Source organism: Baudoinia panamericana (genome assembly GCF_000338955.1).
Source record: "Baudoinia panamericana UAMH 10762 unplaced genomic scaffold BAUCOscaffold_7, whole genome shotgun sequence".
Taxonomy (NCBI): domain Eukaryota; kingdom Fungi; phylum Ascomycota; class Dothideomycetes; order Mycosphaerellales; family Teratosphaeriaceae; genus Baudoinia; species Baudoinia panamericana.
This window is the reverse complement of record NW_006911263.1, coordinates 1,071,398-1,095,869: the sequence shown is the minus strand read 5'-3', so window position 1 is coordinate 1,095,869 and position 24,472 is coordinate 1,071,398. Positions and strand designations below refer to the sequence as shown.

Below are 24,472 nucleotides of genomic sequence, written 5' to 3'. Positions count from 1 at the left end.
TTGGAGGCCGATCGTCGGAAATATGCACGTCGAGCACAACTAGCGAGCAGCTTATGGGAGAGCTAAGGCGGTCCCTGCGTGCTCGTGGGCTGTGGTTGGGTGTGTTGGTGCGCAGGTGTGCTTGTGGTCGCGGGTGCCAAACGATATGGCAGAAAGCCCCTCCGCTACCACACCGCCCGTGGAGGAGGTCCCAGATCCTCGCTCAAGGCAGATCTCCGTCCATATATGATTGCGGTCAAGGCCCCTTCACAAACTTGGCCCAGTGCAGCAAGGCATACCCAAGGTTCGTCTGATAGACTCTTGCCTCAACTAAAGCATTAGAAGCGCCTGCTTGGCATGTGATAACCTGAAGTTGCATCTACTCAAGTCTGCGGAGTGACTTGCAAAAGCCTTATTAACCATAAGCCGTTCGGATACCGACCGAGGATTTTTGGCGGCGTAGAGGATACCAATCAGACCATACCCAAAGCAGGTGTTGCAGGTGGAGAAGATACTGAGGTTCACGAGCACTGCATAAGCCAAAGGAAGAAGTGCGTATGACGTTTCAACCATGTCGTGAACGCTGGCTGCGGAATTGGCAACTGCATAGCGGGGACGCGTTGATCAAAGTTGTTCGGCGCGAAGGAAGATGAACTTCTGATTATCCATCCAATCTTCTGTTCCGTACACCGGGTTAGGCCAATGCGAGCAGTCTATGGAATTGCCGGAAAGAGGAAAGGAAGCGAGAGAAGTGCAGTAGATTAGTTGATCAGGATCGTCGAACCCTGTCTCAGCGGGATCGGTCCGTAGCCAATGCCCTCGAACCGCTGACCCACTTGCACACCATCTTCCGCGCCAACGAACGACAGATCACACGCTTGCATGATGCAGCAGCGAATCTGCGTGGCCTTAGAAGACCCTAACGACAGGCAGAAGTCGAACGACGGGCTCCTCGTGGTAAAGCTATGGCAGCTGTACGCTTTCCCCGGGCCTCAAGCACCCTGGCTCAGGCTGTACTTCCAGTATACCAAAGCCAGACACTGCCCCGAGTTTCTAGCCCCAACAGTATGAGACCGGACTTGGCCCATGCGGGCCGACGCAAGCCGATGCTAGCAGGACCGGCTCGGGTCTTGACGGTAGCTTGGCTATGCAGGTAGTCGTGATGGTGTAGCTCCATATGCTGAAGGGGCGGGCGGCGCCAATGCTGCGTTCCCGCCATTAGCATTGTGTTCAACCTGCAGACCATACGAGCTGCCATGTCAATCAACAACTTGAAAGTCTTTACGTAAAGCTTATGTCGTATGGGCTATAAGCGCAAGGAGGGTATGGGACATGTTTGGCCACAGGAGCTGTTTGCGGACCTCGATCGTCTCACTCTGCCTGCTGCACACCATGAGCATTTTCGAAACGTCTCAGATCCGGCGACTTCCAGACAGCCAGCCAAGGCACTGAAAACCTTGCCTCAACTTGTAATCCCACAGGCACACTCGAAGATGGAAGGCGTCCAGCCTGCGGCGGCTACACCCAAGTCTCTGGTGCGACGGATGTAGGGCTCGTCTGCTCTGTAAGATATCGCTAACGGTTAGGAGATATTGTGTTTTGATGGCACTGGTAATAAGTAAGGCTGAAGAGGCATCCTCTCCATCTTAAACTCGCTAACAGCTTCACTTCTCACTGTAGGTTCCAAGGTACAGGAACTCCTCTGGTCTACCCAATGGTAGGGTTCTGATCGATGTGTTAAGGGAACGCCTCCGACAGCAACATCGTGAAGATATTCAGCCTTCTGGACCGTCAGGATGGCAATCAATTTCACTACTATCAGCCTGGTATTGGGACTTATGTCGGTTAGTGGTCTTGAGTCTCGGAACCTTTGAACTACCGAAGGGTTTTCTGACCATCATGTCCATGAATCGTAGAGACGAGCTCGCTCTCTCACAAAAGTCGCTTTGGTCGGATAAAGTAAGCAAATCGACGTGTAAAACCTCCGGGATAGTCTAAGTCTCCGCTAACGTTCTCACCCATGGATATCAGGTCATGGTATGTTAAGAGCAAAGACAGTAAGTAGAGAAACCGTACCGATATCGACAACAGATCGAGCATAACTAACGCCGTGCCCCCAACCTAGTGGCTATCGGCACTAGTTTCGGCGAGCAGTAAGTTGAGCAATAGAAAACCACTGTCACCAAGTCTCCAACACGTTGACCGTTGGAACAGTGTGATGGCAGGCTACAAGTTCCTCATGCGCTACTACAACCAAGGCGATCACCTATACTTCTTCGGCTTCTCGAGAGGGGCGTACACTGCACGCTTCTTAGCTCAGATGTTGTGAGTGTGAGCTGACAATCATAAACGACATACGCTTTCTGATATGTAGCATAGAGACTTCATTGGCCTTCTTAGCGCTGGCAACGAGGAGATGCTGCGGTTCGCCTGGAAAACTTTCGCCGGCTGGCAAATGCGGGCCGAGGGCACGGAAAAGGACAAGGAGAAGAGAAAAGAGCAGTTCAACTTCATGAAGAATTTCCGGCAAACGGTGCGTCGCCCAAAGCTCCTGTCCCTGCGTTATAACACTGACTGACGGCTGCGCCTTCGTTCCCAGTTCTCGCGGCCCATTGACCGTATCCGCTTCATTGGACTCTTCGATTGCGTGAATAGTGTCCCGCAATTCGAGGCAGCCTGGTGAGCGCAGCGATGAGTAGTCCCATGGCGAGACATAGCTGACCTTCCTACCCATCGACCTGCAGGATGGGCCGGACAAGGTTTCCGTACTCCGCCAAATCTTCGGCCCTCGTCATCCGTCATGCAGTCAGCATCGACGAGAGACGTGCGAAGTTCCGTCAAGACCTGGTCTCTGAACAACGAAGGGCACCGGACGATCACGCTCACGTCCATGGCGATCATCTGCACTGGCACCACAAAGAGGCGCTTGAGGGACCATCACCAAATGAGAAAACTGATCGTCCGAAGCTGCAGTCACCGCCTTCAGAGCATCACTCACGCTATTCACCTAAACGACAGACTTCGCATTTACAGCCTATAGCCAGCTCAGCAGCCTCGCAGAACGATGCCGCTTCGACTGCAGGCTCGCAGATATCTATCGACTCCACTGCTGCTGCTCGCGAGAGGCGCCAAGAACACCGTGATTTTGATGCTGATTACCATGACGAGCATGATGAGCAGGATATCCTCGAATTGTGGTTTGCAGGCCAGCATGGAGATATCGGTGGCGGATGGGTAGGAGGATCGTGGCACCAACAAGAGTATAGATTGGGCTGACGTATCCTTCAGACATTGAAGGAGGGCGAGCAACCAGCAAGCGATCTGCCTCTTATGTGGATGGTGCGCGAGGCGAAACGAGCGGGTGAGCAAAGAGCGCTTATTGTGCTGTGACACGATGCTGACAATATATACTCGACACCTTTAGGCATGCCTTTCGACGAAGGTACGGAAACGAAGAGCAGAGTATCGGTCCGCTTTAGGAGTTGTTACTGATTGCCGTACCAAACGTGTGCCAGACAAGCTCGAAGCCTCTGGATACCTCGTGGATAATGTCTTGCGCCATCAAGAGACCCCAGCGATCACAATCGAAGGGTTTGTTGCCCACACTTATCACATGGAGTGGGGTTGACTGACTCTTGCTTAGGCAACCGATGCCACAGCCACAGCGAACTGCATCTGTCAACCATTCAGTAGTTCGTAACGAGGAAGATATGCTACGACTTGAGACAACCACAACTGTTCACGACTCGCTCGCTTTTGGCAAGGGTATGGGTGCGATGTCCGTGTTGTCGTGGCAAGTGATGGAGTACCTGCCTTTCGTGAGTGTCCCAGTCATGGTTAACGGACTTGCAAGCTAACAAGATAAACTTCCAGCGTCGGATGGATCTCCATGAAGGTACATCGTGATAGCTAAAGTTGTTTAAGGCATCGCTGACGTTCGCAGACGGAAGCTGGAAGCCTATCAGCTGGCCACTGCCGATGGGTGAACCTCGCGACATGCCGGACACAGCGCTTGTGCATGGCTCCGTAATTAGGCGTATGGAAGCGGATCCAAGCTATAGACCGGGCAACCTAATAATTGGCGGCGGAGGCCGTGGTGTGAAGATCGCACCGAAGGAGGCCGGCATAGGTCATTGGAGGGTCGCTCGGGAGGCTGGCGATCGGCTTGGCGAAGCGGTCATTAGGATGCCAAAGCAGGCCGTCTAAACTCGTAGAACATTGGACTGCAGCACTACCGTTCAGGCTGTACGAATCATTACACATGTCTTGGCTGTGGTGCCGTACACGTGGTCCACCTAGTTCTTAACCCTTTCCAGCATACTCTGCCTTCCATATCGAATCAAACTTTGCTTGGTCAATCGCAAACTCCCGAACGTACTCCCACTCCATGTCATGCATCTTTGTGCCGCATAATACTAAACTATGCAGTGGCCGGCCAAGGTCAGCAGAAGCAAGCTCCTCAAGCGTACCCGCAATAATCTGCTGATCCGCATTCCCCAGCCTCGCCACTCCTACAGCCAGCTTGCCATTTGCACAGACGCCTTGCTTCCTCTCGCCCTCGATTTCGATCATCTGACTAGCGCATTGGTCCACGGTCATGAAGCGAGGCGGCTCGTACACGATCTTGCCTCTTGCCAGAGCCTTTAAATCAGGCTCTTTGACCTACAGAATGTAGTATGCTACCGTTAGCAATCTTCTAGGTACTGAACAAGGGTTATATATACCGTCACGCACCTTTATATCTAGGAGCACGAGTGTATGAAAGCCTAGACTGGCATTCTCCGCTATCCGATCATAGAAGCTGCTAGGCTTCCATGTGTCTGTGAAGAAGACCATGCTCACAGTCTGGCCAAAGCTGTACAAGCTGAGTCCAGTAGCACCAACTGCGGTCAGAATGCTGGCATTGGGTAGAGTCCGGGTCGGTATCGATGGCTCATGTTGCCGACAGCGTAGAGCAAGGTCTGTGTGAGTTGTTGCACTGAAAGGGTCGCCAACAACGAGGAAGGCTACATCCTTCTCGAGGGCGCCTGACAGTATCTCATCAGACTTTGACTCGACCATTTCCCGGTCAGCAAGGATGATGGGCCGGCCATAGTAACTCTCCTACTGCATTTCATGGGTCAGAACTGCAATGGCCAAGATTACTAATGTCAGACTCCGTACCAGCTGGCTTTGATCGACAAGCAGAATCGCAGTGTATGCCTCTAAATACACACGTTCAGCGCGGCGGATAATTTCAAGTCCTTTCACGGAAACATCGCGCTCGTCCGCCAAGCCGAGCCCGATGATGTATAGCATAGCTGATCAGAAGTTGCTCCACCTGATGGCACCCAAACCTTACTCTAGGTATGAGCTTTGAAAAGCTCTTGGTTTCGAGGCGAAAGGTTTGCTGAATCCGCATTTCGATCGTGGAGCCGGCGCGGTCTCACGATCGCCTCGGTCCGCACCTTGTCCGATCAGCGGACTGCGCTCCGCCGTCGACCACAGCATCCTCGCGCACCGTCCTTCTACTGACATGTTGCCTACATGTATGATATGACATAGCATGACAGTGCATCGAACTTAAGATTTGAGATTACATGTTTTCGAGCATACGCCATGGCGGACACTCGTGCCAAGTACCGCACAGAAATCCAGCAGGTTGGTAGCGGAGGCTCACTGGGTATTACCATGTGCTGAAATGTAACCAGATGATGTTCGTCTCTGGTGAGACGGGAGACGTCTCATCGGAAACCACGACCATGATCGAGAACATCGTTCAGCAACAAGTCTGGGAAATGGTAGCATACATGCACTGTATGCTTGCATATATCCACTAATGGTCATTAGCTTCGACGAGCAACCGACCTCGCAGCACGCCGAGGTGTACGGACGATCAGCACAGATGATCTTATATTCCTGATTCGTCACGACAAGGCAAAGGTCTCACGCTTACTCACATTCTTATCTTGGAAGGATGTCCGCAAAAGCGCCAAAGACAGCGACGAGAAAGGCGGCGGTGGCGGCGACGCTGGTGGCGTAGACGATTTCGACTTAGCGGCTAACGACCCTACGCTCGGCACTGGTCCCAGCGTCGGCACCCGGAACAGCAAGAACAAGAAGGCCAAAGTCGGCTTACCTTGGGATGTCTCAAGCTTCTACAGCGAGCAGGTTCCGGAACGCGAAGACGAAGAAGACGAAGAAGCAGAGGAGATGAATGCTGCTACCTTGCAACGACTCAAGCAGGCGGACGAAAGAACGAAAGGCATGAACGCCGAAGAGTACTTGCACTTCTCGGAATGCAGACAAGCTTCATTCACCTTCCGTAAAGGTAAACGTTTCCGCGAGTGGGCAGGCTTTGGTGCGGTCACAGACTCAAAGCCCAACGATGACATTGTCGACATTCTCGGCTTTCTCACGTACGAGATTGTCACGCTGTTGACGGAGGAAGCTCTCGAGGTCAAAGCAGCCGAAGACGCTCTGAAGCGTGAAAGTGGCGGAGACGAGGAAAAGCGAGGCCGCAAGCGGAGACGTGAGCCAGGTTTGTTTGATCCACCGGAGGAAGCGAGGACGCCTGTTGGACCAAAGCACATCCAGGAAGCCTATCGCCGTCTTCAGAAGCCAGACCTGAAGAGCCGCTATATGCACCACATCCCGAAAGGAAATTGGCGACGGCCCCTGAAGCTGATATGAACGAGTGTGTCTGTCTATTGTCTGATTTAGCGTCGGAGTTGGAGCGTTCGTTTTGCACAAGAGGCGTTATGTTCCCTCCGTGTGTGACGATCGCAGGAACCGCAAGCTGATGGAGGCCGCCGCGCATCCAGCACCCCGAGTAAGTTGTCGCGGGCTTAGGCTCGTACAGTCCAGATAGCACGCGCATCCAATGTTATTCTTCTGGGACATCTACAAACTATCATCAATCGTCCCAGACAGGCAAGAAGCCTTTATTGAAACTCAGACAGCCATACCATCGTTGAGTGGCCCTGTGAGTGCAGGAATGGTGGCAACGTTGAAATGCAATGGCACTTAGCGTATGAGCTCCGAATTGGGTTGGATTCATGACTTTGCGGGCAACGATCCTCGTGGGACGGAGCGCGAGGCAGCCAAGAGTTGTAACAGCCGCCACGAGGGACTCGCTTCACCAACCAAACCGGAAATCCGTCCCCTCTGCCCTGCCTTCCTCACTACACCGGCAGCTTGAAGCTCCGGCCTTGTAACACCCTGTGAGGTTAGTCAGCATAGGCTCAAGGTCGGGGTTTGATGAAACCGTACTTCGACCAATATATGTAAAAGAAGTCGGAGTATAACACCGTCTGCACGATACCTGCCACAACCGCGATAGGCTCTACGTGCTCGCGGGCAAAGTACCGGTAGATCCAGTTCGGAATGTACAACGCCCTGTAGGCGCCTAACGCAAAAAGATAATGCGTTGTAATCGTCTCCGCCTCGCCTGTCCGTTGCAGCATGAAGAGCTGAGGCAGGATAGCGACGGATTCGAGCCAGATGGAGAAAGCCCAGAGCATTTCAGTGACCTGCCATGCTGGGGGCCATATTATCCCTAGCACCGCCGCCCCTCCCAAAAGAAACTCTACTCTGAAAGTGTCTTGACCGGGATCATGCGTGGGCTTGTAGTCGACGAGCATTAGGTAGATGATGTATGCTTGACCCGAGACGAAAATAATCTTGAAGAAGGTGTTCCACAAGGACTTGGTTGGGTCTAGAATGCGAGAAGTGGAACGGTTAGCCATATTGTAGACAGTATGGAGGCCTTGTGCTCCACAACTACTCACCAGTCCAGAAGAGGTCTAGGTATCTGGATATGTAGACGATCAGGTAGAGGAATTGCGATTTGAAGGAGATGCCGGATGCGCTCTGTCTCGTTTCTTAGCAATTGCCTGAATCGCCTCGTCGTGAACTTTCTTTACCGATGAGCTGCGCATCTTGTGTATCAGTATCAAGACCGACGCCAAATGCGACAAGTCCGCTGCCTTCGATCAGTCGCTGTACACCCTCTCTTTGAGCCATTGAACCCCTCGAACCTAGTATCCGGAAGATATTCATCTTGCTGCTGATTGCGCGGGAGCACCGCCACCACCAAGAATCGACGTGCAAGTAGTACGGGTCTCAAAAATGTAAATCGCCGAGCATGTAGTTGTATGTGAAAAGTCCCGTGGTTGCTAGAGAACCGCAAACACCAGCTTTCAGTTTTGGATGCGAAACTGAACCCCTGCCGGAATAGGCTAGCGGTTGATCCCGCACCATGCATTCTGCCGATCCTCGCGTGTGAAGGGCTGCGGCGTTTCACGCCCATCTCCGCACCCAATTTGCGACCACCACCACACAGCCGTGCTCCATATAAACAGAGCTTCTCACAGTGGAAGGCAGCCTCTGTAGCGGACTGGTGCCGCAGAGTCTAGCAGCTCTGGGATTCACGAGCTCATGTAGCAAAGTCTGGATCGAAGCATGCGACTCTCGCTTCTGGGGCCGAAGGACGTGCTGACTGGCAATGTCGATGGAGCGCATTGAGGCAGCATGACCAGTGATCAGAACAATGCCTCTCCGACACCCGTACCGCGGCCCAGTCGAGGCCGCTTCCTCAACCGTAGGCTTCGCCGTGCATCTTGGATTTCTCCAATAACCGGAGAACGATCCAAACGAGTTTTCACGTTGCGTGAAGCATCACATCGTCTCAGCGACAGCAATGACGTCTCTGAGGCCACGCCGCTCTTGGACGGCTGCGCCGAGGGTACAACTCCTCACAACTCGGCATGGAAGCTGGTTCAGCGAGCTTGCGTCGAGCGAGCTGACACCGCATACACGTTTGCCACTTCGAAGAACGGCATTGGCATCCTGAAGTGTTCCCTGGCTTACCTTGTCGGTTCTTTAGCAACGCTGGTCCCGGCTATTGCAGCTCTGATTGGAAGCCGTCAAGACAGCAAGCACATGGTATGCACCGTGACAGTATGGTTCCATCCCGCGCGCAGCATTGGAAGTATGCATGAAGCCACCATCCTAGCGATCATAGCACTTTGCTATTCCGGTTTCGTATCATTCACATCTATGGCTATATCCATGCTGTTTGGGCGGAATGATCTGCTGGTTGTGGGCCATGTCATTGTGCTCATGGTTTTTGTCGGGGGCGGCCTCGGCTTCATTGCGTGGACGAAGCAGCGCATGGCTCATCCCTTGGTCAACGTCGCTTGCTCTCTAGCCTCGTTGGGCTGTATCACGGTATTGATCAAGGAAGGCGCGGTTCAAGCAGGTGCCTTCTCTCATGAGCGAGTGCTACAGATCCTGCTCATGGTGTTCGCTGGGGTTGTGATCGTTTCTGTTATCAATGTGATATTGCTTCCAACAACTGCTCGCGGCTCCTTGGTCAAGGACATGGGAACGAACACTGACCTCTTGGGTGAGATGCTCATTAGCATTACCAGAGCGTTTCTACAGGGCCGTAAGAGTGACTTGGAAAATGAGCAATACAAGACGTTGGCTCAAGAACACCAGGCGTCTGTGGGTTCAATGGGCAAGAACCTTTGCGAAGCCAAGCGTGAACTCTGGTTTCTTGGTCGCGAGCGACAGTATGATATCGAGGATAAGGTCGTGGACTGTCTCACTGGCCTCGCTCAAGATCTTGGTGGTTTACGAAGCGCTGCCTTTGCGCAGTTTGCATTCCTTGACGAAGCCCTCGCAGAAGCGTCACCAGGCACGGTGACACCTCAACAGAACGGCACGCCGAATGGGCACCCTCAGTACCCAAGCATTTTGGACGTCATTACCGAAGCCCCAGAAGAGTCGCAGAGCGGAAGGCTCGTTGACTCCCCAGCCGGAACCATCACGCCCACCACGCCTGACCGACGACAGAGCCTCGAAAGCAATCCTCCAGCACTTGATAAGCCTGCAGATATGTTCCTTGCATTCATTGCACAGCTGGGCCCACCCACGAAGTCGCTCGTCTACACTCTAAAGCAGATACTGGATGAGCTACCGTTCCGCCCAGCGGAGAAGACTGGCTTCATGAACACATACGCCAACGTGCCGTCGGTCGAAGTGGCGGTGAACGAACGCTTCCACAGTAGTCTGAAGCGGGCCATTGAGCTGTACAGACAGTCCAGAAATGAAGCACTGCAGAAGCTATACGCAAGCCGTGCAATGAACGCCGCCAGCTTAGCGGCTCTCGGGCCGGGTAAGCTGGCACGTGCATTTAGTAGTCAGCGCAATACTACACTGAATACCGCTGGAGCCATCGATAGGCGCCCAGAAGCCATCCTCGCCGACATCGAAGAAGTGTCCGCCTGTTGCGGCCACTTTTCCTTCTCACTGCTAGATTTCGCGGAAGACGTCCTGACGTATCTGGATGTGCTTGAGGAGCTTAAAGTCGAGTTGCAACACCCTCGTCGGTCGTGGCGCTGGCTAGTAGCTTGGTGGCCGTGTAAGACTGAGAAAGGGGATGGAAAGCTTAGTGCGCCCCCCAAGCGCTTTCAAGGTCACAATGAAGATCACGACACGTCGCACGACATACCCACGCACATACAGCGCGCCGATGCCTTCGCAGACCTGGAGAAGTCCAAGCAACAATCCCCTTGGAGGTACCAACTTTATCGCACCCTTGGCGTCTTCCGCCGTGATGATGTCCGCTTCGCGATCAAGGTCGGACTAGGCGCTCTGTTGTACGCTTTACCAGCCTACGTTGCGAGCACTCGACCGTTCTTTGTACATTGGCGTGGTGAGTGGGGCCTGGTCTCATACATGGCGGTGTGCTCAATGACAGTCGGTGCATCGAATACTACCAGCATCAACCGTTTGATCGGTACCTGCATTGGAGCTCTTCTCGCCATACTCGCCTGGCTTATAGCTAGCGACCACGGTGACGCAAATCCCTGGCTTCTTGGTATCTTCGGATGGCTTGTGTCGCTTGGCTGCTTCTACCTGATCATTGCTAAGAACAACGGTCCCATGGGTCGCTTCATACTCCTCACCTACAATCTCGGCGCTCTATACTCGTACAGTTTGTCCATTCAAGACGATGACAATGATGACGATGAAGGCGGCATTGACCCTGCTATATGGGACATCGTAATGCATCGCCTTGTTGCTGTCATCGTCGGCTGCATATGGGCTGTCATTGTCACCCGCTTCATCTGGCCAATCTCCGCGCGTCGCAAGCTCAAGGATGGGCTATGTGTCCTCTGGCTTCGTATGGGTCTCGTGTGGAAGCGGGACCCGTTGGCTATGTTCCTGCTCGGCGAGCCGCGCAGCAGCTATATGGATATCCGTGAAGAGGCTTTGCTGCAAGCGTTCTTGTCAAACCTCGAAGGTCTGCGTAAAGCTGCAGAGTCCGAGTTCGAGCTGCGCGGACCCTTTCCCGATAAAATCATTGGAACTGTGCTGGAGCATACTGGTCGTATGCTGGACTCCTTCCACGCCATGAATGTTGTGATCAGCAAAAACCTGCAGTATACGCCTGGAGAGGCTGCCGTGCTGCGATACACACGTCCGGAACGCTTCGAGCTTTCTGCACGTATCAGTCATTTGTTTTCTGTGCTAGCGAGTAGCATGAAACTCGAGTATCCGCTAAACGACGTCTTACCGTCGATTGAGCACACCAGAGATCGGCTGCTTGCGAAGATCTCAGAGTTCAGGCGGACTGGAGAGGGTAGAGAAGAAGCTACTGAGCAGGACTATGAGTTGCTTTATGCCTTTGGTAAGTCGTCCCTCTCAAGTGCGGAAGTGATTAAATTCTCATCCTACTGCGTCTAGTACTGGTGACTGGCCAGTTATCTCAGGACATTCAAGCTGTGAGCGCCGAACTTGAAACGCTGTACGGAACTTTAAACGAGGACAACTTGAAGCTTCAGTAGCTGCGAAGGGGTGTTATACAATGCTTCCACCCTGCTGCGTGTGGCGACATTGTTCGCCACCGTGCCCTCCCAAATTATCATTATTGTCATAACCCCACCAAGTTATCCATACAGTGTCTCGTGGCGCTTTCAGAGCTGCGTGTACGCCATCAGCCTGCTGGGATCTCCATCTAATTTCTAAGGTTCACCGTTGGTGATATCGTGGGGTCAATCTGGAAAGAACGTGTTGGAACCGTAATCGGGACAGAGCGTGGGCATGGAAGGCTTACAGTAATCCCTCCGACAGAGGCTGTGTTGTTGTTACCGTCATTAGAACCGCTGCCGTTCTGCGAAAGGTCAGTAGCCATTCAACACCGTGTTGATATGCAGTTGATTTACGCCGTCGTTAGAACCATTGCCGTCACCGTTGTTGTTACCATCACCGGAGCCTGAGCCATCCTACTCGATGTGTCAGCATCACATTCTAAATTGCATAAGGTCAATACTTACGCCGTTTCCTGAACCGCTGCCATTACCGCTGCCGTCGGCACTGTTACCGTCACCAGCACTGTCGCAGCTGCCGGCTACGCCTCCAACGACTCCTGCAAGGTTGAAGGTGCAGTCAGTGGAGCTTGCTGTGGCGGCAGACTGGCTCGTGGTAGGTGTCGAGCTCGCCGCGACAGTTGATGAGGCTACATCAGGGACCGGAAGGGCGACTGCGGCAGCGTAGCTGACTGCGGCAATGAGCGAAAGGAGTATGGAATTACGCATTGTCAGTTGCTGGGTCAGATTGATGTGTTTAGATTGGTAGGGGCTTGGTAAAGTGACGATCGTCTTCTGGAGCGAGAGACTGTATGAATTGCGATTGATGGCTTGCTACATCAAGGACGGGGCGATCCATAATTATATCTCATCCGTCGCCTTCTCGGCATCGTCGCCAGTCATTGCCAGAATGCACCATCGCTCGATGATAACATGGCGCTGCCATCCTTCCGCACAAGGTTTATCCTGTGCTCGGAACCTTAGCGACTCTGCGGAGTGACATCCGTTCGGTCAGTCCACACCGGGTGGTTGCAGTCGTACGTAGGCGTGGGACCTAAGGCACGACGTCTGGCAATACGGAACTCGCTCCGAGCAATAGAATTGGGGGCGTAGGCCGAGCTGCGTAGCGCAGATCCCATCTTACGGGTGCTAAGAAAAGCCACTGATGATGATCTTGGTTGAATACACAGAAATGTGGTTAGCCAGGTAATCGGAAGGTTTGATGTTGATCTTGAGTTTCGACACATGAATCGCTTTCTGGTGCCGGCTTGATTTACTCGTCGTTGTACGTCGCTAGTCAGCCCGTAGATGATATGGATTCGAACGAACGAACATCGTCTTTGTGGGAGACTTGCAGCCGAAATTTTAGCAAAGACTAACTGATCAGGAAAGCACAACGCCTGGAAGAACAGAAGGAAGGTTTTGCTTCCATACCGCTCAAGGCCACGACGGCGCGAAGATCGTCATTTGCGGTCGATCGGAACTCGTGTTGATTGACGGATTGTATGGTTTGTGGAGACCGTGCATTGCTGTGACTTACTCCATCCACCTAAGGTCAAATGCTCGTTGACCAGCGCGCATCAGGGTGCAAAAAAGTGGGATAAATTGAGACGGCATTCCGTAGCACAGCGAATGCTGTGAATGGTGCGCCGGGTACCTGGCGAATAAGCTCAACACCACCAAAGCTTGTGGGCAAACATCATTCCAACGCTACGGATCTTTGGAGATCGGCAAGGCTTATGCCGAGAGCATTCTTCCTCTGTGATTGTCAGTACTCTGGTGCGGAGCGCATCTTGCGGCAACGATCTTCGATAATGAATGCCGCGTTTGAATATGCATAGAGCAGCGGGCCTTCGACGTTGCCCTCCTGTCGATACCCTTGCATGCCTGACCATAGTCGCCGATGCACACTCCTTGGACGTCCCACTACCCTCTCGTCAAGCCTATCGAAAGCCGAGACCGTGTTTACGTCTTCGGGGCATTAATGCTTGAGAGAGGCGGTTGAATAGAAGTCATACAATGTCGACGGTGAGTCATGTCAAAATCGCTCATTACCATAATGTCCTGCACTCATGCTAAATTATTTCTCACCGGGAAGCAGGAAACACGACGGTTGCGCCTGAAGATGGCGTACGCTCGTAGCCCTGCCCATTCCACCGTACTTGCGACGGTGACGTTGACCGATCACCTCCAGTTTGTACTATGAGGTAGCTCCTAGCCTCCTCTGGGTAAGCGTTTGGGGTTCGGGCCTCGCCTGTGATATGAGATACTGTCGCTATCCCGGCCGCAGGTGACTCTGATCGAGCGTAATATGACTGTGTAGGCAGCTTAAGCTCCTCCAGGCTCTCGTCAAGTTCATGAAATCCGCTTTGACTTCCCCCTTTTCTGTTCTTGAGCTTCCGCACGCCACGGCGGACTGCTCCGTGCATACCTTCTTCGCGGCTGGCTATGCGCCAGTTCCTCCAATCTCCGTTACGATGCACTTCGAACACCAGCGGAAAGATTCTGTAGATGCCTACAATGAGATCCGTAGGATTGAGGGCATCCAGAACAGCTTTCCGGAGCGGAAGCGGGCGGTCCTGTGGCTTCGCAGACGAGCCATACTCAGTCGAGCTGAATGCGTACCAGAAACCGGTTGCGAAGAGCACCATCTCTGCGCATGTTGCAAGCCCCGGGATACCCCATAGGATGTCATTGTACTTCGAAGATGTTAGCATCATTTCTTCAATGTCCAATGTTGGGTTATACATACAGAGAACGAATCGCCAGTTGTAACGACCTTGTATTGCAGAAGCAAGCTGAATACCCAAGCCTGCGTAAAGCGGATGAAGACGATGACTTTGAAGCAAAGAATCTTCGCAAGCGCCCGACGGCACTTCATGAGCTGCTTCATCCGGTTTCTGAACGCCAGAATGGCAATCACGCACGCGCCGATGCCGACGGACTGTAGGATTTCCACCCATAAGTGGGCGAACTGCGGCTCAAGGCTGTTCGTGCAGTAACCTCCCGTAGCTTCCGTTGAGAGTATGATAGCGAAGCATATTGTCTCGCAAATCGGATATTGAAAGACGAAGATCCAACAGATGCGCGGCCAGTCATACACTGACCGAACCTCTTCCGCTTCCTTGACGGCCACGAAGAGCTCATCGTTGTACGTGCCAAAAGGCGCGGCATACTCAATGAAGAGCAGATACAACGCGCAGAGTCCGAAAGCTTCGTAGAGATCGCCAACTGGGTCGATGTATTCCGCCACACGGTAGTCGTAAACTTCGAAGAACGCAACGACGGCGTAAAGAATCACGCTGAAGGTGATCCTGATGATCTGGCGTTGTTCCTTGGGTGCGCGATACCGCCGAAGATGTAGCGTGATTAAAGAAAGTGTGATGACAGTAGTTGCAATGGTGCAGCCTGCAGCTGCGAAGAGCATGGGCTTCCACGCTGCTCCGCGCTCGGTGTAGTCCAGCGAGCCTGTCGGTATGGGACATGAAGAGTTAAATATGCCCATGATTGAGCCGGAAACGACGGCTATCCTGGATATAGTGAAGCTAGTGGTTATATCCCGTGGTCGATGTAATGCCGTGTGTTAAGTTCGAATCGATGGTTTCTCAGCCTGGCATATGTATTTTGCAAGACGCGACCACGAGCATAGCATCGGACAATTCGATGGAATCCTTCGAAGCTGACTGTGCGCCGCGCTCTATCAACAGTCGCGACCGAACCTCCGGGTGGTGGGCTGAGGTGCGGGTAACGTAAGACGGTGGCTCGTTACAATGCAGCATGATTGTTGCGCGCAGCCTTCCCGGCTGCAGACACGAAAGCGACTCCGACCCCTGGACGCGGTATAGTGTCCGGGAGGCGTTGCAATGTATCGCGACACGCCCTAGTTTTGGTATAGTGTCCCATTTTCAGCCCTGTGACCCGTGCACCTGTCAAATTGCACTCAATGGCTATTGCAACTCCAGATATCCTGTGAATGGTGATAGTCGCTAATGATCGCAACAACGTCACCCTTTTCTGTGTCGTATCATCTAATCGCTCGCTATCGTACCGTACTGCCGCTCGCCGAAGCTTGGGCGCGCAACTATCGGATACCACGCGTCAGAGCCTTGACGCGTCACTAACGGCCGGCGACATTAATTGGAGGCGTCAGCCACACTTAGAAATACGGGATACGTTTAATCCTCTAGTGGAGGCTCATCTTCGAGACTTTAACAAGATTTCCATTTCAGTACTGTTCACTCGCGCTGACACATTGTAGAGACGGCACGGACTTGTCCTCAAGCCCTAATGTACAACCTCACAGCCACCAAGACCTGATCTTCCGCTTTTGTCACGAATGTCCGTTGATAGGAATAGGGCACAAATGTTGCCAGGTAATGATATATCATCTGCTCCCTTGATACCGCGTTTGGTTCGAGTCAATCGCTCTGTGCTTGATACCGGAAGCATGGGACAAGCGTAGAGGAATGCGTCTTCATTTTGGCAACGTCCGATTACGCTCGCATCTCTTGTTCCGCTATCTGCAAACGAACCCCGGTAGCGTCCCCATCCCTCACCCTGTTCTCATGACTGCCTATCACGAACAAGCCAGCATTTTCAGAACTTTGAAGCCCGATGCGGGAGGTTAAGAAAGGCCTAAACCACGGTGCTCGTGGCACCATTGCCATTGCACAAAAGAGCTTTGTGAGGTCATTTCAGGAAGCTCAGGTCGCAGGCAGAGTACCGCTTGCGAAAGAGCACATCTTCGTTGTCGTACGGCCGGATGTCACGCTTGACATTCTGCGCAAAGAGCAAAGCATGGTGCAGCATGAGTGTCTACGCCAGTTCAAGGTGTAGACAACGAACTAGTAGATAGCAATTTAAAGAGATATTTGTGCGAGCTATCCGTCCATGTATCGACAATACACACCCATCCTCGCCTTCCGGAACGCCGTAAGACTTTTGATACAGTATGAGCAACATGATCTCCACAGAAAAAGCCGTCAGAAACCCATCATTCCTGCAAACGCCATGCGCTATGCGTAGCCACAGCTTGCAAGTCGGGTATCACATTAGACAGCATCGTTCGAATCATAGTAAACACAAGCAGCTTAAAATGCAGCCTCCAACAAAGCAAGCTGCATCCGAGACCCGTCCTTCCCTCCAGCGCTTGGACTGGGAGTAGGGTCGCCGCGCTGCAAACAGGAGTCGAGGTGAATGCAATGCGAGCAACGCAAAAGCAGCAATTATAGCAATTCGAAGGGATCGGAAGTGGTGAGTAGCCGTCTATGCCTCGATGCTCGTCATTGGGTACCACGAGCAGACCCCTACTTTCCCTTATTGAGTTCGATGAGCTTAACATCGAACGTCAAGACCGAGTTTGGCGGGATATCCTTGCCAGCACCCTTGGCTCCATAAGCGAGATGAGCCGGGATGGTGACGCGACGCTCGCCACCAACACTCATGCCCTGAATACCGATGTCCCACCCCTTGATGACGTCGCCGGCGCCGAGCTTGAAGCTGAATGGCTTGCCCTTCTTATTGCTGTCGAAGACCTTGCCGTTTGCAAGCTTGCCAATGTAGCGCATACCGACGCGGTCACCGGCCTTGGCTGCTTGACCCTCACCGAGCTTGCGGTCGTCGATTGTTACGCCTTGGACCGTCTTGACGCCAAGGGAGGCTTTTGTCTTCTCCTTCTCGGCGGTCTTGTTGGCAGTGGCAGTTTTCTCCTTGGTTGGCGTCGGGCCTTGCTCGAGCTCTTTGGCAAAGGAGACTTTCTTGTCGGATTTCTGGGATGATGGTACTTCGGCAGGCTTGTCCGCAGACTCAACCTTGGCAGCAGTGCCATCGTTCTTCTTGAGCTTCTTCAACTGCTTCTTGCTTAGCTTTGGCTCCTCGGCCTTGGGCTCGTCAGCTTTGGCAGACTCTTGCTGAATCATCTCATCCAACGTCTGCGGCTCCTCATCGTCCTCAGCGGGGCGCTTCTTGTTGGTCTTCTTGTCTGCCTTGGGCGCGGCTGCCTTAGTCGCCACCTTAACGAGCTCGGGTACGTCGATTTCGTCATCCTCGTCTTCCTCGTCAAGCTCCATGATGCGAGGATCAGCCATATCATCAAGCTCGTCCTCCTCCTCGTCTTCATCGTCCTCAAGCTCATCCTCATCCGGATCCAGGTCGTACTCTTCGTCCTCGTCGTCGTCGGGATCGTACATGCCAGAGTTGTCCTGAGCCGGCTCGACATAGTTTCCAGTAAGGTAGATGGTATGAGTGCCGGAGACCTTGAACCAGACAGGCTCGTTGTCGCCGATGACAATATCGAGCGGTTGCTGATAGTTCTATGAAGTGGTTAGCGGCTGCATAAAGCGTGTCGGAGTGTGCTTGTGGACAAACCTTTTCAGGGTCCAGCGTGCAGAGGACGAACTCCTCAATCTCCCCTTCGAGATCATCGATGTCGATATCGTCATCGTCCTCCTCGTCGTCCTCATCATCTTCCTCAAGGTCACCAGCGGGCATCTTGCCCTTGGCCTTGGCGGACTTTGCAACGCCATTCACACCGTTTAGCTTCACCTCCTGATCGTCGCCATCCACATCCATGCCGTCACCAATGAGCTTCTTGATAGCAGCCTCAGTACGGGCCTTCTTGCCTTTGCTAGGGTCGCTTGGACCGCCATTGAGCTCCTCATCGTCTTCGTCATCCTCATCGTCCTCCTCGTCTTCGTCCTCGTCATCCTCATCGTCGCCGTCTACGAGCTCACCCGCAAGCATCTTCTCCATCATGTCAGCATCAAAGTCCTCCTCATCATCGTCCTCGTCATCCTCGTCTTCATCGTCGTCCCACAGCTCGAGCGGACGACGCAGAATCTTTAGGGTAGCTCGTGGAGCAGCACCCTCAGCGCCGTCCGGCTTCGCACTCGGGTCAATAGCAGCCATGGTGATGCGAAAGGCCGAGGGGATCTCGGTGCCTGCTGAGACGACCATGTCACCCGATGGCACGGCTAAAGCGTAGGTCGCCATTGGCATGAGAGCAGACATCGTGAAAGCTCTGCGATGCTTATGTAGCTCGTCAAGGCTGTACAGTAGTATAGGAGTGTAACAGACGCACAATATGTGCTACGTAGTATGGCAAAAGGAGTGGATGCGACTTGCAAAGCGAGGCGGGAGGTGTTGATCCAAGGTTCAATATCTTGGGCGAAAAAAGTTCTTTGAGCGTTGGAGCTTTGACCACTCCGCGTCAGCCCTCTGCCTTAGGCTGCTGTTTTCACTTCACCTCCACATTCTGTTGAATGTTGCCGCCTTACCCCTACTCCGTGGTTTGCCTCTCAAGTTTCAGCAGATGTTGTTCAGCACATGAGAAGTACGATATTGCAACTACGACGAATTTCGCTCCACGATCGACGTTGTCCAAGATGATCAATCAGCACTGTGAGGGTCTGAGGATTTGCCTCTAGCAGCTGAAACGGGCCAACGTCCATGGACTGCGAAAGCAACGTCATAACAACTGTCCTGAGATGGCTATGTGCGGCAACCTCTCCCGCGGACATGCGACCGCTTACTACGGCGCACACACAAAGTTACCAGACGGCTCAAAGTTGCAGCTCGAGCCCTTGCCACCCACAACATGCACATTCTCGAACGTAAAATCAGAGCAACTCCCTTGTCCGCACAAGATGTAGTAGTTCTTCGCCGTGCTCTGCGCGGTGCCGATAACGTTCGACATCCTTACACCGGTGATGGTCACGCCGTTCGTTGGGATGCCGGTTGGACCGCCGTTGAGGTAGTCTTGCTGGATATCAATGCCGTATGTGGAGATATTGCCCAGCACAATGTTCTCGTAGGTAACGCTATGGCACCGTTAGCTATTCCAAGTCTAACTTAATATCGAAAGGGCGGTGACATACTTGGCAATGTGGCCGGTTGTCCCGGAGTTGCTCTTGATTCTAGCCCCATTCTGACTGTTGAGCACAGTCGAGTCCTTGAAGGTTATGTTTGTTACATTGTTGTTGGACTTGCCGCCTACGCTGCCGATCGACAAGCCATGACTGCCAGTGCAAACCAAGCCGGAGACAGTGATGTTGTTACCAGAGGTGATGGCCACGCCTATATTGCAGTAAGCAAGTTGCTCAGCAGATAATGATGAGAGACTCACAGTCGTCTTGGTTTGACACAACGCTGTTTTGTATGATGGTGTTGTTGCAAGAGCTCAAGTCGAAGCCGTCCGAATTGTGCGCGGCTGGTAACCCGCCGGATCGGTTGTTGGGCGCATTTCCAGCGGAGTTGTCAAGCACGATGTTCTCCAGCACGAGTCCAACACAATTGGAGATGGAGAAGCAGTGGGTCGGGTAATTGCGGATGTGTAGATCTTTGATCACGCTGTTGCCGAGTGCCTTGGAGACAGTGAAGAAGTGGTCCGGCTTCGTCATGCCTCCATTGCTGCCTTGACCGTCCCACCAAGCTTGCCCGTTGCCATCGATGATGGCACCAACTTCGGCTGTGATAGTGATGTTGGTGCCTCCGGCTGTAATCATGTTGTAATTGGCGTCTGCGTATCCAAAGGTCGTCGTGCCGGCAAATGTGACGGTTGTGCCCGTCTTGAGCTTCGAGAGGTTCAACGTCTCATTGCCGGGAACGTGGATGTTCGAGAGGGTGATGGCCGTACATGACGCCGTGGCGGCAGGTATGGCTGTATATTGAGTTACATAACATGGATTGGTCGAAGTAGGAGTTGCGCTGGTCGTGGCTGCTGGCAGCGCCAATGCTGTGCTCGCAGCAAACGTGCCGGCAGCGAGAGCAGCCTTGACATTGAACATCGTTGCGGAAGACTAGATGAGAAAGGTACGATGCTGAAAGTGTTACGAGAGCAGGATAGACCTGCTCCCCAAGCCATGCCTTTGGCTCAGCTATATAAGTTCTTCCTCAAGCCGGGTCCGAGGTCTCGTCGTCTGGGTGGAGCGGGGGACCCCATAGCGGAAGTCGTAGTCGCTGCACGGAGACAACATAGGACAGCAGAAGCAATGTGTACAAAGTAAGGACCGCCGTCCAGAAGGTTGTAGTATGCGTAGTGGCTCCGTGTGCGGCTGAAGAAATCCCACCAATGAATCGTAATTCCGCTTACGGTAGGGCTGGAGAAGTCAATACTGCAACAACAACAGCAAAGCATCGGTCTAGTACCTCAACCGTGATGCCGTAGTTCCGTCGCTTCGAAACGGACCTTGAGGCCGATAATTGCGTGTTTATGGTGCGGTAGTAACGATCCGCCCGAAGGGAAAGAGTCCATTACAATTGATTACAATTGAAGTGCGTCCTTGTTCCGATACTTCATGCAGTCATTCATCCATCGCAACTCCGATGCCACCCACAGACGATCTGCGCGCCAGACTAGGTCGCCACGTGTCCTCATTTAGTTACTTGTCCGGCCCTGCGTTTGTCCCTGGGTATTAAGCCGCATGTCTAAACGCCTGCCCGCACTACAGAGACAGCTTCCACAACAGGAGCCGCATAATCCAGTTCTCACGTCCAGTCTGTTGTTCGATCTTGCTAAGCTGTCCCTCAGCCTCAGCATACAAGGACTCCAGCTTAGCCTTCGTCGCCTCCAGGCTCGACGTCTTCCCGAGCTGCTCCAGCGCCAGAAGCTTCATTTCCTTCGACAGCGAGCGCCGCGCTTTCCCAGAGGTGAGGATCTGGCGCAGGATGGCACGGGCGGACTGATGGTCATCTGAATGCTGCAACGCAAGGACGATGGGATACGAGAATTTGCCCTCATCGAGATCTTCGCAGAACCCTTTCTGCTCTTCTAGCTCGGAGGTGGTCAAGTTGCGCTGATCGTCTCGGATTTGGAAGTACTGTCCCAGGCTGGTTAGTAGCTTCTGCAATGGTACAGTTTGCGCTTCTTCGCTGCTGCTGTGCACCTGCATCAAACGCGCGAGCATCACGAATAGACCGCCGGTTTTCTGCTCGACCATATGCAGGTACTCCTTCTCGGTCGGACATTGATTGTTGTATGACCAGTGGAGATCGTAGCTCTGGCCGACATACAGTTCTCTCATCTGCTGCGTGAAGACCTCCAGGGACGCAAGCTTCTCCGGCAACTTGCAGACTTCCTCCATAGCCTCCAAAATCGCGAAGTTCGCGGCGTTGAGCGTTGCCGGAACACCAAAGACAGTATGCGCGGCCGGCTTGCCTCTACGGAGCGGTGAGCAGTCTTCAATATCGTCTAGCATCAGCGAGGCGTTATGGAGTATTCGTATGACACGTTTGATCCGCTCAAGAACAATGGGTGAGATGCCGAGCCACACGTTGAGCGCATCTGCCAGTGCGTCTCGCACGCCCTTCGATGGATGACTGAGCGTATATTCGATTGGACCGCTCACGTGTTCGCTGCTCGGTGTGTTCTTGTGCGAAGAGTTTCTGACGCAGCTATCGTTAACAGGTGAGTCGACTCGTGCTTCGCATACTTCCGAAGATTCTGGCATTGCATCGGGGGAGTGGCCATCCGCTGGCATTGGGGCACTGCTCTTGTTCTCGTTCGCTCTGACTTTGCAAGCGTTTCGCAAATCTTCGACTGTGGGTCGTGATGTTTGTAGGTCGAAATCGAGCTCAGCACCAGCATTTGGATCGTACCGTCGCTCCGCATGATACCTCGGGCAGCTCAGACTCCAGACAAGGTTGCCGGGTATCTGTTGGGTCATGGCCTGCAGGTATCTCTGCAGCTTACGACTCTGCCCAGCATCGGTGCTGAGAAACGCGTCCCGTTCGCGGACAAAGTCTGCCTCGTACTGCAGCGTGAGACTCTTCACCCTCTCCTTCGCGGTGGCTGCGTCGACGTTGTCCCATTTCATACACAACCACACTGCATTGATAGGCTCGTCGCTGCTGTGGTTCTGATAAGCATCTAGCTCCCGCTCGAACGACACGTAGTCGTTGGCAAGACACAGCGCTCGGGCATTTGTGCGCGTAAGAGGCTTGAGCAGGGCTTCTTCATCGTCGGTGAATGTCAGACCCATGCCAAAGCGAATGAGTGCTCGAACAAAGCTAGCATCATGTCAGCCAAGGCATGCATGAGATCTGAGTGCTGCAAGCCACTAACGCTGCGCCAGAGTCCAAGTGACGGAAGTCGAGATACTGATCCATTGTGGTGAACGGCTTCGCTTGCTTCTGGCCATCCGTTGTGAGCACAGCTTCCTTCCACTTTTGCATGACTTGTTGGCCGCATAGCTTGTCCTTTTTCATCAAGGAGAGGATGATCTTTGACTCAAGCTGTTTTGCGCCCGTAATTGACAGGTTGCTGCAGTCAATCTCATATGCGTCAGATTTGCTAAGATTCGGGTCGTCCAGCTAAAGGGTTGATTAGCCAATGTTGGAGCACGTTAACTGCGCCGCCCTACCAGATTCTCTTTAGCTGACTCCAGGACGTTGTCGTAGATGAATGCGTCTGTATGAATATTAGAACTTCAAGCTTCGTTAGATGGGCTGAGTAGGTACACACATTCCATTGCGTACGCGCAGAGTCGTACTCGGTCCGGGATAGTGAAGGGTAATACTACAGAGGTGAAGTCACCATGGTAGGGATTGGCGTTGCCGAACTCATCTATGGGTCCTATGGACCGAAGCCAGTCTCTCCGCGCCTCATAGGCACCGAGATTTGCTTCGGACTCGCATCTGTGCCGTCGAAGTTCGTAGCCATCACAAAATCCCTGGCTGTCAAACTGGCTGCTATCAACAACGTAGGAGGTTTCATTGTACTCGTCGAGAAGCGACTGCGATTGATCCATGGCATGCAAGCGGCGCCGAGAGCAGTTTACTGTTGTCCATTCGCCATGAAAAAGGAGGTGGGCTGCCTAAATAACAATAGTGGGAGTAGAATGCATCCTCGGTCTGTCATACTATCCAGTCTCTGCGACGCGTGCTGTGTATGATGTCGCTTGATGCAGCTTAGCACTTGCCAGAGACGGCAAATACAGAGGAATGTCCTCTAGCGGCATCTTCACATGCGCGGTCTTGTACTCAAGCCGTGCTATCTTGTCTATTTTGCTCGACGCGGTGATGCGCGATACATCACACCGCAATATTGGACCTATGCGGTACAAGCAGTGCACAGTAACTGTCGATCCACACTCTGCGTTGGCCAGCGATGAACGAAGGCTGCATATCTGTGGATCATCATGAACATTGTTACGGAGCTAGCACGCACCATCGATGGGTCCATGTGATGCGCATCATCGGCCTTGGTTGAGACACTTACCAATGGCCGGGTCGTGACGCCTCCGCTCCCGACAGCAAGGCTTGAGCAATGAGCGACATCACAGCTTCGGTTGTGCTTACATGAGGGAGTTCAACGCTTCTGTCTGACGTGAACACCGTTAGCAGAGCTATGTAGAGTTTGCTCACTGGAATTGAGGTGAACATGATGCGACGGGACCGCTAGACGATACGTCAACGGCCGTCATACGATGCGGATAAGCCTAATGGCCTATGCAAGGCATAACCGCAGTAGGTTCTTGGTTATCGGTTTTTGGAAAAGTATAAACTGCGGCAGAGGCACACAGCCGGCCGGGTGGCCCGAGCCGCTTGCAGCTTCCTGGGTTGCACGTGAAGACGGCAAGCTGGTGGAGCTCGCTGATACTCACATTACCAAACAATACCCCGTCGACATGGCTGATGAC

General features: G+C 53.1%; 13 protein-coding genes across 13 annotated transcripts; 4 read left to right on the top strand and 9 right to left on the bottom strand.

The window, feature by feature from the left end:
• The first annotated feature begins 24 nt into the window (after positions 1–24).
• Positions 25–461, top strand: BAUCODRAFT_514172 (uncharacterized protein). The gene has a single exon (XM_007679100.1). The coding sequence runs from the start codon at positions 54–56 to the stop codon at positions 291–293; it is 240 nt and encodes a 79-aa protein (XP_007677290.1). The 5' UTR covers positions 25–53; the 3' UTR covers positions 294–461.
• A 1,011-nt stretch (positions 462–1,472) lies between these two features.
• Positions 1,473–4,185, top strand: BAUCODRAFT_148869 (uncharacterized protein; the record flags this gene model as incomplete). The annotated part of the gene is made up of 17 exons (XM_007679099.1): positions 1,473–1,514; positions 1,566–1,597; positions 1,660–1,667; positions 1,722–1,823; positions 1,896–1,938; positions 2,011–2,036; positions 2,105–2,132; positions 2,194–2,304; positions 2,359–2,512; positions 2,579–2,658; positions 2,724–3,213; positions 3,268–3,340; positions 3,404–3,421; positions 3,495–3,570; positions 3,623–3,797; positions 3,853–3,874; positions 3,923–4,185. The coding sequence occupies 17 exons, from the start codon at positions 1,473–1,475 to the stop codon at positions 4,183–4,185; spliced, it is 1,743 nt and encodes a 580-aa protein (XP_007677289.1).
• Positions 4,186–4,281: 96 nt separating this feature from the next.
• On the bottom strand, positions 4,282–5,356 carry BAUCODRAFT_109835 (uncharacterized protein; the record flags this gene model as incomplete). Its single annotated transcript, XM_007679098.1, has 3 exons — positions 5,143–5,356; positions 4,714–5,082; positions 4,282–4,641 (listed from the first exon to the last, which is right to left on the bottom strand). The coding sequence occupies exons 1-3, from the start codon at positions 5,275–5,277 to the stop codon at positions 4,282–4,284; spliced, it is 864 nt and encodes a 287-aa protein (XP_007677288.1). The 5' UTR covers positions 5,278–5,356.
• Positions 5,357–5,479: 123 nt separating this feature from the next.
• BAUCODRAFT_109832 (uncharacterized protein) lies at positions 5,480–6,859 on the top strand. Its single transcript, XM_007679097.1, has 3 exons — positions 5,480–5,619; positions 5,670–5,759; positions 5,809–6,859. Exons 1-3 carry the CDS (start codon positions 5,578–5,580, stop codon positions 6,649–6,651), a joined length of 975 nt encoding a protein of 324 aa, XP_007677287.1. The 5' UTR covers positions 5,480–5,577; the 3' UTR covers positions 6,652–6,859.
• Positions 6,860–6,926: 67 nt separating this feature from the next.
• On the bottom strand, positions 6,927–8,146 carry BAUCODRAFT_34793 (uncharacterized protein). The gene is made up of 5 exons (XM_007678665.1): positions 7,998–8,146; positions 7,884–7,942; positions 7,749–7,830; positions 7,231–7,675; positions 6,927–7,179 (listed from the first exon to the last, which is right to left on the bottom strand). Exons 2-5 carry the CDS (start codon positions 7,896–7,898, stop codon positions 7,143–7,145), a joined length of 579 nt encoding a protein of 192 aa, XP_007676855.1. The 5' UTR covers positions 7,899–7,942; positions 7,998–8,146; the 3' UTR covers positions 6,927–7,142.
• A 344-nt stretch (positions 8,147–8,490) lies between these two features.
• BAUCODRAFT_71630 (uncharacterized protein) lies at positions 8,491–11,816 on the top strand (the record flags this gene model as incomplete). The annotated part of the gene is made up of 3 exons (XM_007678798.1): positions 8,491–10,102; positions 10,199–11,659; positions 11,716–11,816. 3 exons carry the CDS (start codon positions 8,491–8,493, stop codon positions 11,814–11,816), a joined length of 3,174 nt encoding a protein of 1,057 aa, XP_007676988.1.
• A 271-nt stretch (positions 11,817–12,087) lies between these two features.
• On the bottom strand, positions 12,088–12,733 carry BAUCODRAFT_34790 (uncharacterized protein). The gene has a single exon (XM_007678664.1). The coding sequence runs from the start codon at positions 12,564–12,566 to the stop codon at positions 12,273–12,275; it is 294 nt and encodes a 97-aa protein (XP_007676854.1). The 5' UTR covers positions 12,567–12,733; the 3' UTR covers positions 12,088–12,272.
• An 84-nt stretch (positions 12,734–12,817) lies between these two features.
• BAUCODRAFT_123301 (uncharacterized protein) lies at positions 12,818–12,976 on the bottom strand (the record flags this gene model as incomplete). The annotated part of the gene is made up of 1 exon (XM_007679096.1): positions 12,818–12,976. The coding sequence occupies one exon, from the start codon at positions 12,974–12,976 to the stop codon at positions 12,818–12,820; it is 159 nt and encodes a 52-aa protein (XP_007677286.1).
• A 483-nt stretch (positions 12,977–13,459) lies between these two features.
• BAUCODRAFT_513833 (uncharacterized protein) lies at positions 13,460–13,828 on the bottom strand. The gene has a single exon (XM_007679095.1). It carries the CDS (start codon positions 13,730–13,732, stop codon positions 13,508–13,510), a length of 225 nt encoding a protein of 74 aa, XP_007677285.1. The 5' UTR covers positions 13,733–13,828; the 3' UTR covers positions 13,460–13,507.
• A 96-nt stretch (positions 13,829–13,924) lies between these two features.
• BAUCODRAFT_71826 (uncharacterized protein) lies at positions 13,925–15,264 on the bottom strand (the record flags this gene model as incomplete). The annotated part of the gene is made up of 2 exons (XM_007678812.1): positions 13,925–14,536; positions 14,590–15,264. The coding sequence occupies 2 exons, from the start codon at positions 15,262–15,264 to the stop codon at positions 13,925–13,927; spliced, it is 1,287 nt and encodes a 428-aa protein (XP_007677002.1).
• Positions 15,265–17,143: 1,879 nt separating this feature from the next.
• Positions 17,144–18,845, bottom strand: BAUCODRAFT_123299 (uncharacterized protein; the record flags this gene model as incomplete). The annotated part of the gene is made up of 2 exons (XM_007679094.1): positions 17,144–18,148; positions 18,204–18,845. 2 exons carry the CDS (start codon positions 18,843–18,845, stop codon positions 17,144–17,146), a joined length of 1,647 nt encoding a protein of 548 aa, XP_007677284.1.
• A 520-nt stretch (positions 18,846–19,365) lies between these two features.
• BAUCODRAFT_71036 (glycoside hydrolase family 28 protein) lies at positions 19,366–20,620 on the bottom strand (the record flags this gene model as incomplete). The annotated part of the gene is made up of 3 exons (XM_007678750.1): positions 19,366–19,654; positions 19,712–19,910; positions 19,960–20,620. The coding sequence occupies 3 exons, from the start codon at positions 20,618–20,620 to the stop codon at positions 19,366–19,368; spliced, it is 1,149 nt and encodes a 382-aa protein (XP_007676940.1).
• Positions 20,621–20,948: 328 nt separating this feature from the next.
• On the bottom strand, positions 20,949–23,920 carry BAUCODRAFT_513498 (uncharacterized protein). Its single transcript, XM_007679093.1, has 4 exons — positions 23,296–23,920; positions 23,195–23,241; positions 22,897–23,144; positions 20,949–22,841 (listed from the first exon to the last, which is right to left on the bottom strand). The coding sequence occupies exons 1-4, from the start codon at positions 23,579–23,581 to the stop codon at positions 21,278–21,280; spliced, it is 2,145 nt and encodes a 714-aa protein (XP_007677283.1). The 5' UTR covers positions 23,582–23,920; the 3' UTR covers positions 20,949–21,277.
• Positions 23,921–24,472: the final 552 nt, after the last annotated feature.

Coding starts and splice junctions, on each gene's coding strand:
- BAUCODRAFT_513833 (XM_007679095.1), bottom strand. CDS start 13,732: ATGGTCAGGCATGCAAGGGTATCGACAGGAGGGCAACGTCGAAGGCCC.
- BAUCODRAFT_514172 (XM_007679100.1), top strand. CDS start 54: ATGGGAGAGCTAAGGCGGTCCCTGCGTGCTCGTGGGCTGTGGTTGGGT.
- BAUCODRAFT_34793 (XM_007678665.1), bottom strand. Junction 7,676..7,748: donor CCTAGACCTCTTCTGGACTG/GTGAGTAGTTGT, acceptor CTCGCATTCTAG/ACCCAACCAAGTCCTTGTGG. Junction 7,180..7,230: donor TTTTACATATATTGGTCGAA/GTACGGTTTCAT, acceptor CTAACCTCACAG/GGTGTTACAAGGCCGGAGCT.
- BAUCODRAFT_513498 (XM_007679093.1), bottom strand. CDS start 23,581: ATGGATCAATCGCAGTCGCTTCTCGACGAGTACAATGAAACCTCCTAC. Junction 23,145..23,194: donor AGTCAGCTAAAGAGAATCTG/GTAGGGCGGCGC, acceptor TCAACCCTTTAG/CTGGACGACCCGAATCTTAG. Junction 22,842..22,896: donor CACTTGGACTCTGGCGCAGC/GTTAGTGGCTTG, acceptor ACATGATGCTAG/CTTTGTTCGAGCACTCATTC.
- BAUCODRAFT_34790 (XM_007678664.1), bottom strand. CDS start 12,566: ATGCGTAATTCCATACTCCTTTCGCTCATTGCCGCAGTCAGCTACGCT.
- BAUCODRAFT_109832 (XM_007679097.1), top strand. CDS start 5,578: ATGGCGGACACTCGTGCCAAGTACCGCACAGAAATCCAGCAG. Junction 5,620..5,669: donor ACCGCACAGAAATCCAGCAG/GTTGGTAGCGGA, acceptor AAATGTAACCAG/ATGATGTTCGTCTCTGGTGA. Junction 5,760..5,808: donor AGCAACAAGTCTGGGAAATG/GTAGCATACATG, acceptor AATGGTCATTAG/CTTCGACGAGCAACCGACCT.